At 49.0% G+C, this 15140-nt stretch overlaps 1 protein-coding gene across 1 annotated transcript; it reads right to left on the bottom strand.

The window, feature by feature from the left end:
* Positions 1 to 1255: 1255 nt before the first annotated feature.
* On the bottom strand, positions 1256 to 7783 carry SSR2 (signal sequence receptor subunit 2). Its single transcript, XM_032792157.2, has 6 exons — positions 7712 to 7783; positions 4405 to 4559; positions 3203 to 3301; positions 2670 to 2778; positions 2384 to 2461; positions 1256 to 2030 (listed from the first exon to the last, which is right to left on the bottom strand). Exons 2-6 carry the CDS (start codon positions 4557 to 4559, stop codon positions 1920 to 1922), a joined length of 552 nt encoding a protein of 183 aa, XP_032648048.1. The 5' UTR covers positions 7712 to 7783; the 3' UTR covers positions 1256 to 1919.
* Positions 7784 to 15140: the final 7357 nt, after the last annotated feature.

The following is a 15140-nucleotide window of genomic DNA, read 5'->3' as shown; positions in this document are numbered from 1 at the left end:
AAAGGTTTCTTCGCCCAGAACAGGCTGTGCAGTAGCAACAGGGCAAACTGCTCGCTACACGCTGCCCTTAGCAATGGGCCTCAGATCTGGCCAATCCCTGCACTCTCTTCTGAGGTTGCCAAAAAACACCCATGTCTATTCCCCCCCAACCCAACGTCACATGCACTCATCTCCAATGGGGACCTTTGTTGTGGTTTCCCTGGCTTACATTAATCTATTCTCACTGCCCAAGGCCAGTCAGGGCCCACTCCACCACCAAATCAAGGTAGACATCTCTAGAACGGCAATTCAGAGAACTGACTTGTAAGAAGTCACTTCACTGCAGGAGGGCACAGGTAAGCTGCAAAATGGACCTGAAGCACAAGAGGGCAGCAGGGCCACCAGGGGAACCTCCCAGGCCTGGTTTTCACTTATGAAAATCTTTTTCATTTGAAAAAAATAAGTCCCACTGCTGGGGCTCCTACTCTAAATCTTCTAGAATTATAAGACGACAGCAAGCAGTTTGGGAACGCAGGTGCCTCCTGCCTTTGCTGGAAGCTAGGCTCCAGAGGACAGCATCCTAGGCAGGGCAGCTCAAAACTCATCAGAAGCCAGCGGCCAATACACAAAGGTACAGAGAGTTGAGCAGGGAAAGCAGACCCACTTCAATTTTCTCTCAGCTCTTGAGGGCTGTAAACGTGTTTTCTCTAGACTCATCCAAGCTAATCCACTCCCTGGGGCAAATGCAGTGTTATGTGCCACACATTCTGCAGTGCTTTGGACACCAGGTGTTTCAAAGCATCGTGTCAGCCAGCGTGGTACTGAGCACCCAGCACTGGCTGGGAGCTAGGAGGATCTGGGTTCTATTCCTGGCTATGCAGCTTTGGGCAAGTCACTTACCGTTGGTAGGGCTGTTTCTCTCCCATCTCATGTCTTAGACTTTAAGCTCTTCGGCAATGTCTAGTCTAAAAAAAAGTGGACTGTTCAATATGCCTCATCTACACTGAGTTCTAGTTCTAACATGTGGCAACTGCTCATGAGGAACCCTGGAGGGAGGGTTGGAGTAACCCTCAGTAGGATTTTAACACGTGTTAAACACAGACCATTAATCCTAGTGAAGACAAGGGCTTGGTATACTCTTTCAGCTGGATCTGCCAGCTGCTGGTGCATACAGACAGAGCCTCCACACCCACTGGATTTACTGTAGTTCTAGGTATGGCTCCTGAAACCCACCAGTCCAACTGTGGGACTTACTGGTAGAAGAAGAGAGACTCACTCTGTGGTGTTCATTTTATTATAAAACCCTTGGTGCGTAGTCACACATGTCCCAACAGAGTAGTCAGAAAAACGGCGGTCAATTGCTCACCAAAATATAACAACGTAGCCAACATTCTCTCTAGAGCAGCATCTTTCTATGGGGGTTCATAGGCCACTGCTTGGCTGAGAGGGAACGGCTCTAATAAACCTGCATAGAAAGGAGGTCTCCATTACCGTCACTTGATCAGTCCTCTCAGTGACAGCTGTAAGAAGCATAAAATGCTGGGGAGCGAGGGTGATGGGCTGATCCAAGATCGAGGAGGATTGTGGCGTGAGGAGATCTGGCCACATATGACTGGCATTCGGCAAGCAGGGGTGATGCCACCGATGCTGCAGAAAGGCTCTCAGCCCCACACTCCTTGGGCATTATTAGCATTTTTGTACTGCGGCTGCATCTGGAGCTTAATTACAACAGAACTGGACCGGAGAGGTATTTGCTCCAGATCTGCTGAGAAAGGGTTAAAAAAAAAACCTCAAGAAAGCAACTGGCCACAAGAATTATACAAATCCCGCCCCTGGTGGCCCAGTCACTTGATTTGGAGGGTTGATTGCTGCTACTCTGAGTACACTGTATATCTAAGTGGGGTTCCTGAGCTCTGGGCACTGGCTGCATTTGGCTTTCCTCAGTTCTTCTTGGTCTTGGGGCTATCGTATTTTCTCTTGCTCGAGTACCACAGCAGCAGAGGGATTCCAATGGAGGGAAGGGTCATCACTCCAAAAGCTGCCCAGTCGAGCTAGCAGAAGGGGAAAACCCATTAGAAGTAGAGTTGAGAGGGGTTATGCACAGCTGAACTCCCAGTTTCTCATACCTGAGCGCCCCACTCCCCGACCCAAGCATTTTGATCCGAACCCTACAACACAGGCTCATTCCTAGAAGCGAGTCTAACGGCCCATGATGAATTAATTTTCACTCTTCTTGCAACATTTTGCCGAAGTTGCCCCAAAAACTTGCTTCCCAGATGGCTTTTAATTTAGTGCCTGGGCTTCTGCTTTCACGCCATGAGCCAACGCGCACGAAAAAGGCCAATGCTGATCTGAACTGTACAGTCACTGCGAGAAAATGGATTACTGGTTTAATGGTACTTACAAAGTGAGGGGAAAACCTCCTGTCAAACTCTCTCTGAGCCAGGATTCCTCCCTGCCCAGGGGCACTGGTGAAGCCAACCTGAAACGGAGGGAAAAGAAATAGCAATTGCCCGTTGTTCCTGGCATTGCAGGCGCCGTGTGACAAGCACTACATGAGAAGAGAGAGACACGATCTGTCATCCCTCTATGGTTGTGTCTAGGAGCACACACTGTGCATCTTGGCTGTGAGATCTGCCATAAGGATCCTGTACATGATCAAGCTCACAAGAAAGGTAGTAGCCACTCACCACAACCTGCCCTCCCTCCTGTGCCAGGTACGTGATGGTAGCTGAGGTGAAGTTGAAGTAGCCAGCTTTGAGGGGCCTCAGGACCACAGTGTGAGATACGTTGCTGGCTCTGGGTAGCAGATGGTTAAAGAAACAAATTGCATTTTGTTCCAGGGGACAGGGGGAGCAAGACTCAAAACACAGGGAGGGTGGTCTAACCAGCAGGTTTGAAATCTTAAAACCACCTTCAACTACAGATTCAGACCCTTACAGGGACAACTCATCTATTCCTCCTTCCCTGACAGATGAATGGATTTCCACGCAATTTAATGTGAGGGGCGGCCATGTGTTGTGAGACCCGAGAACTAGTTCTTGTTTGCAAGGACACTAGAGATCCCAGGGCACTTTATTGGGATTTGCCCTCAGAGCCTTAGCCAGAAGTCAGGTGCGCTTGCATTTCAGGGATGATGCATGGATATGTAGTGTCTTGGTATCCTTGGGCATCAGAGGGGACAAGGCATAAGGGGAGATTGTTTCGAACTGCAAAAAGATACGGAGCAATCCTGTCCCACTTGACGTTAAGCATTCCAGAGACAATGCCAAAATCTTCCGGGGGGAAAGAATCATCCGACAACTCCACATCCAAAGCCGCACTAAACACAACAGAGAGGCGGGTCATGAACAGAGCTTGGGGTATGCATTAGTGGGAGTCCCACTGAGGGGTTAGACTAGATGATCCTAGTGGTGCCTTCTAACCCTATGATGCTACAGGCTGGTTCACAAACAGGGAAAAGTTCAGTGCTAGCTGCTGATCTGGAGTAAAAAGCCACAAAGATGAGAGGTAGAAGACGGCGTCAAGGAGAAATGACTGCTGAGCAGGACGAGCTGGACCTGGGGCATAAGAGGGAAGAGCTGAGAGAAGCCATGAAGCAGAGGACAAGGAATTGGCTGTGGAAAGAGCCCGGGAAGCCAATGGAGGTCCATGCATGTGAGGAGGGGAGCCCCGCATTGGGGATACGAGTGACAGGAAAGGAAGGTGATTTTCAACTGCAGCATTTTGGACACCAGTGGATGATGATGCAGTCAAAGATGCATGTGATGAAGGCAGGGACCAGGGCTGGAACAGAGAGGAAAGGGTGAACAGGAGGATTAGAGAGTGGAGTGCCAGAGCTTGGTAAGAGCTTAGACATGAGCTTTGAGGGTGAAGGGGAGATTGAGAGACAGAGAGAGAAGCCATGGAGTCTAAAATAGCAACACAATGAACACTGATTTGTTCCCATACGCATAAATCCACTGAGACCCTTTCACAGCCTCCAGAATCACAATCCTCCCCCACACCCTAAAAAATCCCTGCACACTTTAGTCTCATTACTCTCGAAGCCACATATAATGCCCCTTCCCAAGTGGGCCTGAGAGGGGGCTCATACACTGCAACTTTACTCCTACTCAAGTCAACAGTCGTATGGACTCCAGTGAGAACAGAGTCATTTTAACAGTGGTAACAGAAAACTTTAGGTGACCACAGTGGACCCTTCTGGACTTTTAATCTATGAATAGAGATTCTTCCCCTCTATTCGCTCCTGCCCCCAGAGGGGATTTGGGAGGAGTAAGGGAGGAGCTTGAGAAAGGTTTTTACTCTAGATGTCTCCCTCCTCCCCGAGCTAGTGAAACACACACTGCAGAGACACACCTCTAACACTCCGTGTCCTTCAGGGCCAAGCACCTGATAGGTACCAAGAACACAGACCAGCCTTACCTGGAGCCAACATTGTAGATGTTGTACTGCAGAGTCAGGTCCTTGCCCTCCACCGCATATCTGTTTAACAGAGATTTAGAGGCGAGTAGCCTGGCTCCCTCTTCGCTGTGAGCAACAGACAGCAGGGCAAACACAGCAAGAGCTAATAGCTTCATCTGGAAGGAGAAAACATTCACTGTTAATGCCCGAGTTTCTAAAGAGGAAAAATTGGAGGTAGTGGCCTTCTGGAGGGGGCAATAGCAGACAGCAGAATAGATACATAAGTGCAATGTGTTATGAAGCACAGACAGCTGCGTGGTTTAAGACATTGTACACGAAAGCAACATACCATAGAGGAGGGAGGGATCAGTCTCGTTCAGTATGGTGCCAGTGCAATTGCATCTGTAATATTTTGGACACTTCTCTACCAGAATGAGACAACTGCAAAGCAATGACCTGATACTGGGTTTCTTTTTCCCTGGGTGCTCTGTGACTGTGTGGTAAATGTATTAAAGAGACAGGGTGAGCACAGTAATACCTTTAATTGGACCAATGCCCATTGGTCCAATAAAAGATATTATCTTACCCACCTTGTCTCTCTGATATCCTGGGACCACCATGGCTGCAACAACCCTAGTCTATTTACTGTTATTTAACATCATTAAAGCCATTGAAAGCATTAGGACACTCATTTTGTAGCGACAAGAAGCTTCTACAAACAGAATCATAGAATATTAGGGTTGGAAGAGACCTCAGGAGGTCATCTAGTCTAACCCCCTGCTAAAAGCAGGACCAACCCCGACTAAATCACCCCAGCCACAGCTTTGTGAAGCCAGGCCTTTAAAACCTTTAAGGATGGAGATTCCACCACCTCCCTAGGTAACCTATTCCAGTGCTTCATCACCCTCCTAGTAAAACAGTGTTTCCTAATATCCACACTAGGCCCCCCCCCCCACTGCAACTTGAGACCATTGCTTCTTGTTCTGTCATCTGCCACCACTGAGAACAGCCAAGCTCCATCCTCTTTGGAACCCCCCTTCAGGTAGTTGAAGGCTGCTATCAAATCCCCCCTTCACTTTTCTCTTCTGCAGACTAAATAACCCCAGTTCCCTCAGCCAATCCTCATAAGTCACGTGCCCCAACCTCCTAATCATTTTTGTTGCCCTCTGCTGGACTCTCTCCAATCTGGCCACATCCCTTCTGTAGTGGAGGGACCAAAACTGGACCAATACTCCAGCTGTGGCCTCACCAGTGCTCAATTGAGGGGCAGAATCACTTCCCCAGATCTGCTGGCAATGCTCCTACTTATTCAGCCCAATATGCTGCTGGCCTTCTTGGCAACAAGGGCACGCTACTGACTCATATCTAAGCCCAGACAAAACCTTTCTGCTATTTCTCCTTTGAAATCCAGTGGAAACAATTTAACACACTCCACAACAACATTCCCCTGCAGTGTCTGCAAACAAACACTGCAGCATTGTGCTAGCACCTGAGAATTGCAACTGACTAGAAATAACCTTGAAAACGACTAGCCTATATTCAGATGAGAGAAAAACAAATGGCTTAAAGGTTTGTTTTTTAATGTCATCAATTTAATATCAGCTGTTAGCAGTAGAACAGAGAACATGTTATTTAAGACAGTGTTAACTTGAGGGCCCATGTATTTCATATCTTTACTCTCACACACAAATATTCAAACACCAGTTCGCTCCCATCCAAACGCTGTTTGGTTGCAGACCCTTCCAAAGTGCACACTCCTTTTCTTCAGCTCTGGCACAAACCTCTTCTTCCCAGACAAAAAAGAGTGAGAGAGCTCTGTCCTGATGATCTGACACCCCACTCACTCCACTAAGCTTCTATCACTCCCTTGGCTTTCTGTGCTCATCCTCTCTTTTGATAGCTGATAACCAGACCTTGCTGATCTAGCCTTAAATCATAGCCAATATAAATGCCTGTCCATAGGTCTCCCAGGAAACCTCTCATCCTGTAGGTTCTGAGATTTCTAGGCTACAGTGCCACGGCCTTCCCTAGCCACAACAAAGTCTTGAGCAATTGGCTACTACAGTGATTCCTAAACAGCGGTCTTAGATCACAGAGCCCTTCCCAGGGGCCTGTGAAATTATATTTTGATAACCAGGTAGTGAAGCGGTTGGGTCTGGGAAAAGATCCATCTATTCTAACACATATGGGACAACAGCATGAAAAGGCTGGAGAAACTGTGATCTACCTTAAATGAAAATATGAAAAGGAGGCTAACTGCAGCTCTTTCACTCCCATCTCCTGCTCAGCCCCTGTACAGGGCACAGTCATGTCTTTTCCCACCACCTCATCCCACAGCCACAGATCATTGCTTCCTTATGCCCAGTATACGTTCTGCCTGTCCCCCGTCTCTGCGGTACACACAGCTCCTTCTACCAGGAAGCATTAGGGCCTGGCTGCTACTCTCAGCCACGTGGCTCCATCTCCATGGCATTTCTGGAGCCAGAACAGGCAGTAAGTCAGGAACCCCACACCCTGATTATAGGCTGCCTGGAGAACTTCCTAGCTGCCTTTCCTCCATGGAGCGCTGACGAGTCAGAGACCTCCCCGATGTATTTCCACAGCCCTCCCAACCCAAACCCTCACCCCATGGTCATCCAAATCTTCCTTCCCTCTTAGACCCTCCAACTGCAACATTCCCCCCCCAACCACCATCCCCTGGGCTCCCCTCCAACCCACCTTGCCCCTACCCGCACAGCTCCCCACACCATCCCTGTGTCCCCTCCAACCCCCACCTTACCCCCACTCCCGCACAGCTTCCCACCCATGGTCCTCCCGACCACTTCCCTACGCAGACCTGCCCTCCCTGCTCCCATCAACTCCTTCCCCCTCAGGCTCCCAACCCCCATTGCCTCTCGGATCCCCAACCCCATGGTCCCCCCAACCACACGGCCCCGGGGCCCTCTCAAACTTCCTTCCCTCCTCTTTGCCCCACCCTCACCACCTGCTGCCGGTTCCCCTCCAACCCCATGACCGCCCACCCACCGATCGCCCCCCGGGGTCCCGCTTGCACCTTCCTCCCTCTTCGACCCCCCGAACCCCCTTTCCCCACCGCCGCCGTCTTCCTTGGCTCCCCTGCAACGCTTCCTCCCTCCTCAGCGCCCCCACCACTCACCCACCTCCCGGATCCCCCCTGACCCAATGCTCCTCCCACACCTCCGCCCCCCCATAACGGCCCCCCCTGCCCCCCATACCGCGAACGGACTCCCCGGGCACCGCACTACCCCCCCGCTCTCACAATCTCGCCCCCGGCCCGACCGAACCCCGCGGGGCCCCCGGCCCCTCTCACCGCGGCGGCCCGGCTCGCCCTGCGGCAGCGGAAGCCAGAGTCAGCACGGAGCGCCCGGAAACCCGCCTCCGCCCCGGGGCACGCTGGGAACTGGAGTCCGCTTGGCCGGGCAGGGAGCTCAGCGCGCCTGCGCACACCGCAGCTGTGTCCAAGCGGAAGGCTCCCGGGGGCCAGGCCTGCAGGGGGTTGCAAGGGTGAAGCTGAGTGGCAGGCGGGTTGCTGTGCTTTGCATCTTGCACACTCCCAAGTCCCCCGAGAGGGATGCACAGGCGGGAACCTAGACTGCAGTTCTACCAACCACATGCCTGAAGGTGGCATCAGCAGGGCCTGACTGTCCTTGCACCAGCTCCCCTTCTTGGGTGCAGGAGCCATCTTCGGAGAAGCTGCTGCTCGCCCCAGCCTGACCTCTGTGCATCACTGGCTCTGTGCCTCTCTCCACCCATCAGATGGGAAACCTCTATTGTTCCATGGTCTCTTCATTTCTCTCTCCCATTATTATCTGGTTCACATATTCCATAGGTTGGTAGGGTATCTTTTGCATGTACAGAACCCCATCTGTGCTGTTGTCTATCTAAGGTACTTGCCTGGCTCCATCACTATAGTAGCTGAGCATCTCACAGTTTTTAGTGTTTTTCTTCTCAAACCCACTGTGGCAGGCAGCACTATTATCCCCATTGTATAGATGGGAAACTGAGGCACAGAAGGGGGCTGGGGACATACCCAATGTTATGCAGTACAGCTAGGAATAGATGCCGCAACTCAGCCCTCTCTTCACTGGACCACACTGCTCCTGATTGTGTTTGAAGCCAAGTTAGCTGGAATCATTCTTAAACAGAGTTCATATGGGGTTCAAAGCCCAGTGCAGCTGGCCTGTGCATCCCGTGTTCTGAGCAGCCACCCTCCCCAGTCTTCTAACCTTGCCTCACAATAGAGCTTTAGATGGGGGAACATAGAAACCTAATGCTCCTCCTCTTTCAACTCCTGTGGAGGATGGTGCTGCCTTAAGGGAAGGGAACAGACACCTGTGTGCATATCCTTTTTCTAAAAAATTTATATTTAATCAAAAAAGAATCTCAAGCGGTAAGTACATTGCATTTGTCTTTCAGTTTGCACCTGACCACAGGACACCGCAGGATCCTGCCAGCATTGCTAACTGGATCTGGCTGGAAAAGATGAAAGGGTTTTGCCCACTCATGGGGGCAGCTAGCTGCTTACTTCCACTGTGGTGTGATCTGAGGGGGCTCAGCACTTTTAAAGAGCAGGCCCCTCGGCCATGCTTCATGTTCTCCATTTCTGATACTTAAGTCCCAGGGGAGGTAAGTGGAGAGGAATCTTCTCATTAACATTGGGATCCCCTGATGAAATGAACTACCCAGCTGTAATGTGCTGGCGAGATGGTTGCACAGACATGGGGCCTCATCCCATATTGCCCTCTATCTCATGTATTCATTCACACCAGTACCAAGCAGGTGTGCAACACTCATTTGGTAGTTTTACACCCCCACTGCACACATATAAAAGACTACACAAGATGCAGGGTGCCAGAGAACCAACCAGCCCTCTTGCATCCAGCCAGAAGACGCACAATCAAGGCCAAAGCAGATAACAGAGCACAGCATCGTGACTGGCTTCTAATGAGGAAGCCTCAGCTGGGGAGAGATGGTGAACCTGACTGTCAGTCACACCCAGGTCCCTTTGTGCTGCTCTGGCAGCGCAGAGGGACCTTAAAATGAGCAGAATCAGCTCCCTGGGAACAGGGCTGCCCAGAGGATTCAGGGGGCCTGATGTCTTCGGCGGCAAGGCCCCCTGCTTCGGCGGTAATTCGGTAGCAGGGGGTCCTTCCACTCCAGGATCCACTGCCAAAGTGCCCTGAAGACCCGCGATGGGGGGTCCCCACCGCCAAATTGCCACCAAAGACCCGGCACTTTGGTGGTGGGTCCCAGAGCGGAAGGACCCCCCGCTGCTGAATTGCTGCCGAAGACCCGGAGCAGAAGAAGCTCCGGGGGCCTGGGCCCTGTGAGAGTTTTCCGGGGCCCCCGGAGCAAGTGAAGGACCCTGCTGTGGGGGCCCCGAAAAACTCTTGTGGGGGGCCCGGGGCAAATTGCCCCCCCACTCTGGGCGGCCCTGCCTGGGAATCCTCCCTGTGCAGGAGCCACCCCAGCTGGTATGGGGCTTGCATAAGGGTTCTGTATCCACCCTACTCCCTGTCTCCAGTGGAGGAGGCATGGTTGGAACATACTGCAAGGGGCACTGGAGGCAGAGCAAAAATTAGAGTAGCCCTGAGGAAAACTCACACTGAAAGTATTTACAATAGTTTTACTTCCAAGCAGCACCTCTAGCAGAGCCCTATCGGTTGTCATGATAACAGAAACCCCAATCCTGTAGCTATACACTTGATAACCAGCGCCAGAGTGAATGCAAAGGAGACGAGGCCGCAGAGATGAGACTATGAGAATCAAAGCTAGCCACCAAACCTATGGCTATGTTAGGTGGGGGAGGAGACTGAGCTTTGTAGGCCCTCTTGGTCTCTCTGTTCCTTCCTCTTCACCTCGTCGCTAGCCAGAAGCAAGTTCATGGATTCCTGCAAGCCTTCCAGGATGCTCAGTTGTGCCAGAGCGATCTGGGTTTGGATCTGGATGTTGTTGTGCATGCACTCCAGTAGGCCGTAGCATTCCTGTGGCTGATGATCAGGGGCTGGAGAAAAAAGGAGCAAAGCGCTGTTTGGTTTTCCCCTTCCTCAAATGCTAAGTGATTCGTAATTCTATTGAAATTTTGCCTGTTTACAGAGACTTGCATTCCAGAACCTCACTGTGCTGTGCCACAGCCCAGTGCACAGGGTATTATCCCCATTTTACAAATGGAGAAACTGAGGCACCAAGCAGGGAAATGATTCACCCAAGGTCACACAGACCTGGGAATAGATCCTAGGAGTCCCTGACTCCTAGTGCCTTGTCCTAACCACTAACCCTTGCTCTTGCCCAGAACCAGGATAAACTCCAGAAGGCCTGACTCCTAGCCCCCTACTCCTTACTGCTAGAGAACACTCCCATCCCAAAGCTGAGGTGGTTCCAACACTTACTGAATTTTTTCTGTCCTTTCCTTGAAGCCTGGGCACAGGGTAGACCTGGGCTGGGCCTCCGTTGAGAAGATGGAAGCTCAAGAAAGCTGGGGGAGGGTTTGGCAGGACATAGCTTCTTAAAAGAAGAGGAAGGGCCTTTGAAGTTGTCCTCTCCTATCAAAAAAAGGCTTTGTATTACAAGGATGTTTTTCACTATTGATTAATAATTCCTAGCTCTTTTATAGCATTTTTCTTCAGTAGGACTCCAAGCACTTTACAAAGGAATCAAGTATCATTATCCCTTTTACAGCTGTGGAAACTGGGGCACAGAGCGGTAAAGCCCAAGGTCATTCAGCAGGTTGGGGGCAGAGCCAGGAGTGGAACCCAACTCCTGAGTCCCAGTCCATCCACTAAGCTAATAGACTTACTACGTAGCATATTATGGATCTATTCCTTGTCACTTATGCTAGTGCGAAACACCACTATTCTGATCCGGTAGCATTTTACAGCAGCTTCGCACTGGTGAAAATGATGACAAAAAAGATGCAGGGTGATGAAAAATCAGGCTTTAGTTGTTAATGCTGCTTTGTAGACATTAGCCAGTTAATTCCTACTCCAACTCCATGGAGGGAGGAATCCTGATAATTTTACAGAAGGGGAAATTGAGGCATAGAGAATGACATGATTTGCCCAAGGCCACACAGCAAGTTGGTAGCAGAGCCTGGATCAGAACCCAGGAGTTCTGATTGTGCAGTCAGGAGCTCTAGCCACATCATTTTACTGCCTCTCAGGTAATGTGTAGGACATACCATGGATAAAATACAGTTTTATAAATATTCCCTTTTTTGGGGGTTGTTTTCTGTTTAAATGACAAATGGGGTTCCCTAATAGAAATCATCCATTCTCAGAGTGCTATACCTGCTTTGACGTGTTACCAAAATGATATAGCCAATATATTATGTATTTTTAAGAGAAGCCATACCTATACTAAAGTTAACCATTTTTGCCAGCAACCTCTATACTGAAATATATTAAAAACTGTGTAAGTTTTGTTCTTGGTGCACACAGAGAAAATACTATTTTGCTGAGGTTTGTGAAAATAATAACCAACTGATATAACTGTTGCTAGAAACTAGGTACACATTTCCAACAACCTCGGATAGCAAGTACAGATTGCATTGGAATGGAAATCTTAGGGTAAGAATGACACAAACTAATTTTGGGGAGTTTTGGGACCATGGTAAAAGCCAAAGGTATATACACACACTTCAGCAGTGAATTATATTTCCAGAACAATCCATGCTGCTGGTTGTATCCCCAGCTTGATGAAGTGGTAAAGTATTTAACTCTCATCTTTCTGTATTTGGGCACATTGATCTTTGCTTAACACTCCTGGGTTAACACATTTGGCTGACCATGATTATTTGATGTCCTATTGTTAAAAGAACCTAATCTTAAAGTAACAATCATTACAGTAAAATTAGGTATAAAGATTGGAGATTCCAGATTAGGGAAATACTTACGTGGGCTTTGAGTGGATCGTCTCTCTGAGTCTGCAAAACAAGCGACTGTTGTTCTCATGAGTTTTTATATTGATGATGTCAGGGACTTTAACCCAGACGGCAAAGTTTGTTGTCTGACCGCGAGAGAGACAGGCAACACCAGCAAGGTCCGATCAAAAGCTCTTTATTGACAAGTGCACGCATCAATAGATAGCAGCTTGTTTCCCGAGAGAACCAGCCTGCTCTTTACGTCTTAGTATAAGCCTATATAGACAGTTCCGTCGCGTTATAAATTATTCACTTGAGCAACCCACCCCCTTTATTTTACAACTAGAAACTAGACACCTTTAGTATACATGCATGCCTAAAGTTAGAAATGTAGGGGAGTTAAAAACAAACAAAGAACAAAACTATGGAGTGAAAATCAGGAGGCTGGGAAGCTAGAGTTGTTATCAATTCTTCGAAGGGGCTGCTTCTAACACAGCACATCTGGTACTGTGCCAGGAATGCAGCTTCTCTCTTATCTTACTTTTCCCCAGTGCTTCGTGAGACATGCTGCTTGTTAGTTCTTTTCCACTCAGGGATTACCCACAAACCTTTGTTAGCCTGACTTTGGTCAGGTTGGCATACCTGGTTTTGTCTGCTATATCTTTATTTAGGCCTAACAATGAGATAACAAGACTCCGAAGGAGGAGTTCTTCTGCTGCTCTGATATTTTTTCTTTGCAATGAGCCCTTCAAAACTGAGTGTCTTTATTGACACTAAATGGCTTTACACTACTCTGCCTGTGCAAAGGGACGTTACTTTATGATTTATGGCCCCTTTATACTGCCAGAGAGGTCCAATGGGGCTTTAGGGTAAATGAGAATAATAATCCCTAGTTCTAATCTTGAATTTATCATCGTCAAATCTCAAAGTGCTTACAAAAGGAGGGTAATATTATCCCCATTTTACAGACAGGGGAACTGAGATACAGAGAGAGGAAGTGAGTGGGCTAAGGTCACCCAGCAGGCCTGGCAGAGCTGGAAACAGAACCCAGGTCATCTCGGACCTAGACCAGTGCTCTAGTCACTAGGCAACACTCTCCTATCTGCTTTTCATGAAAGTTAAGAATCTGTTTCTATAAGGTACTGAGCACCCTCCACTCCCTGCAGAGCTCAGCACCCTTCAAAATCAGACCCTCACAGTACTGTCTGTACAAGCAAAGATTTGCTACAATATCCCCTTCTCTTCGTCTGTTGTGCTATGTATATGTCATTATCCAGCCCTTTGTTAGCTGCATTTCAGTGGTGGTGTGTATACATACAATAATATGTGGCACCTAACTTCTCCAAAGCAGTGTCCTCAACCCAGCCAGCAGCACCTATGCATAACCCTAATACCATGCAAATTACATATACTCATAGCAGGAATTATATAATATGAAGTTGTAGTAAATCAGTATGCATATTATTTATTATTTGTATTGCAATAGAACCTAGGAGCCTCACTCATGGACCAGGACTTCATGGAGGCAGAAGCTGTACAAATACAGAACAAAAAGTTGGACTCTACCCCAGAGAGCTTATGTTTTGGCATAGGGAGCATTTCTGTCAATTTCACTGCAAAAGTTCCAATTTAGCCTTTAAAGGTTGGCTTGTGTCTGAAGTAGAAATGCATTCAACATACTTTTCCAGTGTTGTTTTTCTTCCTGAGCATCTGTTTCTGGCTCCATCTAAGGAGGAACAGAGCTTGTGCCTATGGAAAAGAAAGAGCTATGTTATCCAAGGGAATATTTTAAAGGAAGGAAGTTGGAAACACACAGACTAGAATGTAACTTTCTTCTTGACTGCGTGTGCTAGCTAGAGACCTATACTGTATTCTTTCTTTTTAAACTGTGGTGGTTAAAAATGAAAAAAATAGAATATACAAAGAGATGTTATATCGAAACAAAGCTGTGACCACTTGGAACTTTACAGTAGCAGCTATATGGGTGATTTACATGATATAAATAGGTGGCTAGAGTTCAAACCCTCTGCTCCAAATTCACAGGTCCTTCGCTTTGAGGCTAAAGGAGAATCTTCATTAGATTATAGAAGTATAGGGCCTCTGGCACACAACCAGACAGTTCTATTTCCATCCACAGTGGACTGTGGCAACATGTGCGTTGGCTGCTTCATAATTATGTTAACATTAAGAGAGAGAAAAAACACATTTACAAGTCAAGAACTCATTCTTACAGGGGCAATGGCTGTTTTTGCTCTATAAGTCCCGGCTGCACTACATATGGAGGGCAGCTGGGGTGAGGTGGTCAGTGAGTGGCATCCAACACAGCACTGGCCCCCAAAGACAATATGCATCTAGGCCCCATGTTGTGCATGGTAGCACAGGTCATCTGGGCCAACATGGCTCATTAACAAACTACAACTCCCATGATGCCTCATTGTGAGGGCGCCGCTGAGTAAGACTACAATTCCCAGCATGCCACGGTGGAAGGGACTTAGACTCCTAAGGCCCTCCACAGCGGCGAGAGCCAGCTGCCTAGCGCTTTCTGCTCTCTTCCCCACTCGCCTCTACAGCCGAAACCCGAGCGCAACGGACGCAGCGCCGGCTCCGTCCATCCAACCGCTGCTCGGAGCTTGTACGCATGCGCCTCACCACGACCCTGCGCACTGCGCATGTGTGAAATCGCCTCGTCCGAATAATCGCGCAGGCGCGGTCTCCCGACTTTTGGAAGCGCATGCGCACTATTCCTCTCCCAACAGCGGCAGTTCCAATCGAGGCCCCACGCGCTGGGAGTCACCGCTCAACCGAGCTTTTGGTGAAGTGTGGCGGGGCGGGTCCTACACGTGAGGTCCTGTATCCCTATTGGGTGCCGGGCGTTCGGCTC

Source organism: Chelonoidis abingdonii, chromosome 11 (assembly GCF_003597395.2).
Source record: "Chelonoidis abingdonii isolate Lonesome George chromosome 11, CheloAbing_2.0, whole genome shotgun sequence".
NCBI lineage: Eukaryota > Metazoa > Chordata > Testudines > Testudinidae > Chelonoidis > Chelonoidis abingdonii.
The sequence above is the reverse complement of the archived record's forward strand: the minus strand, read 5'-3'. Positions and strand labels throughout refer to the sequence as shown.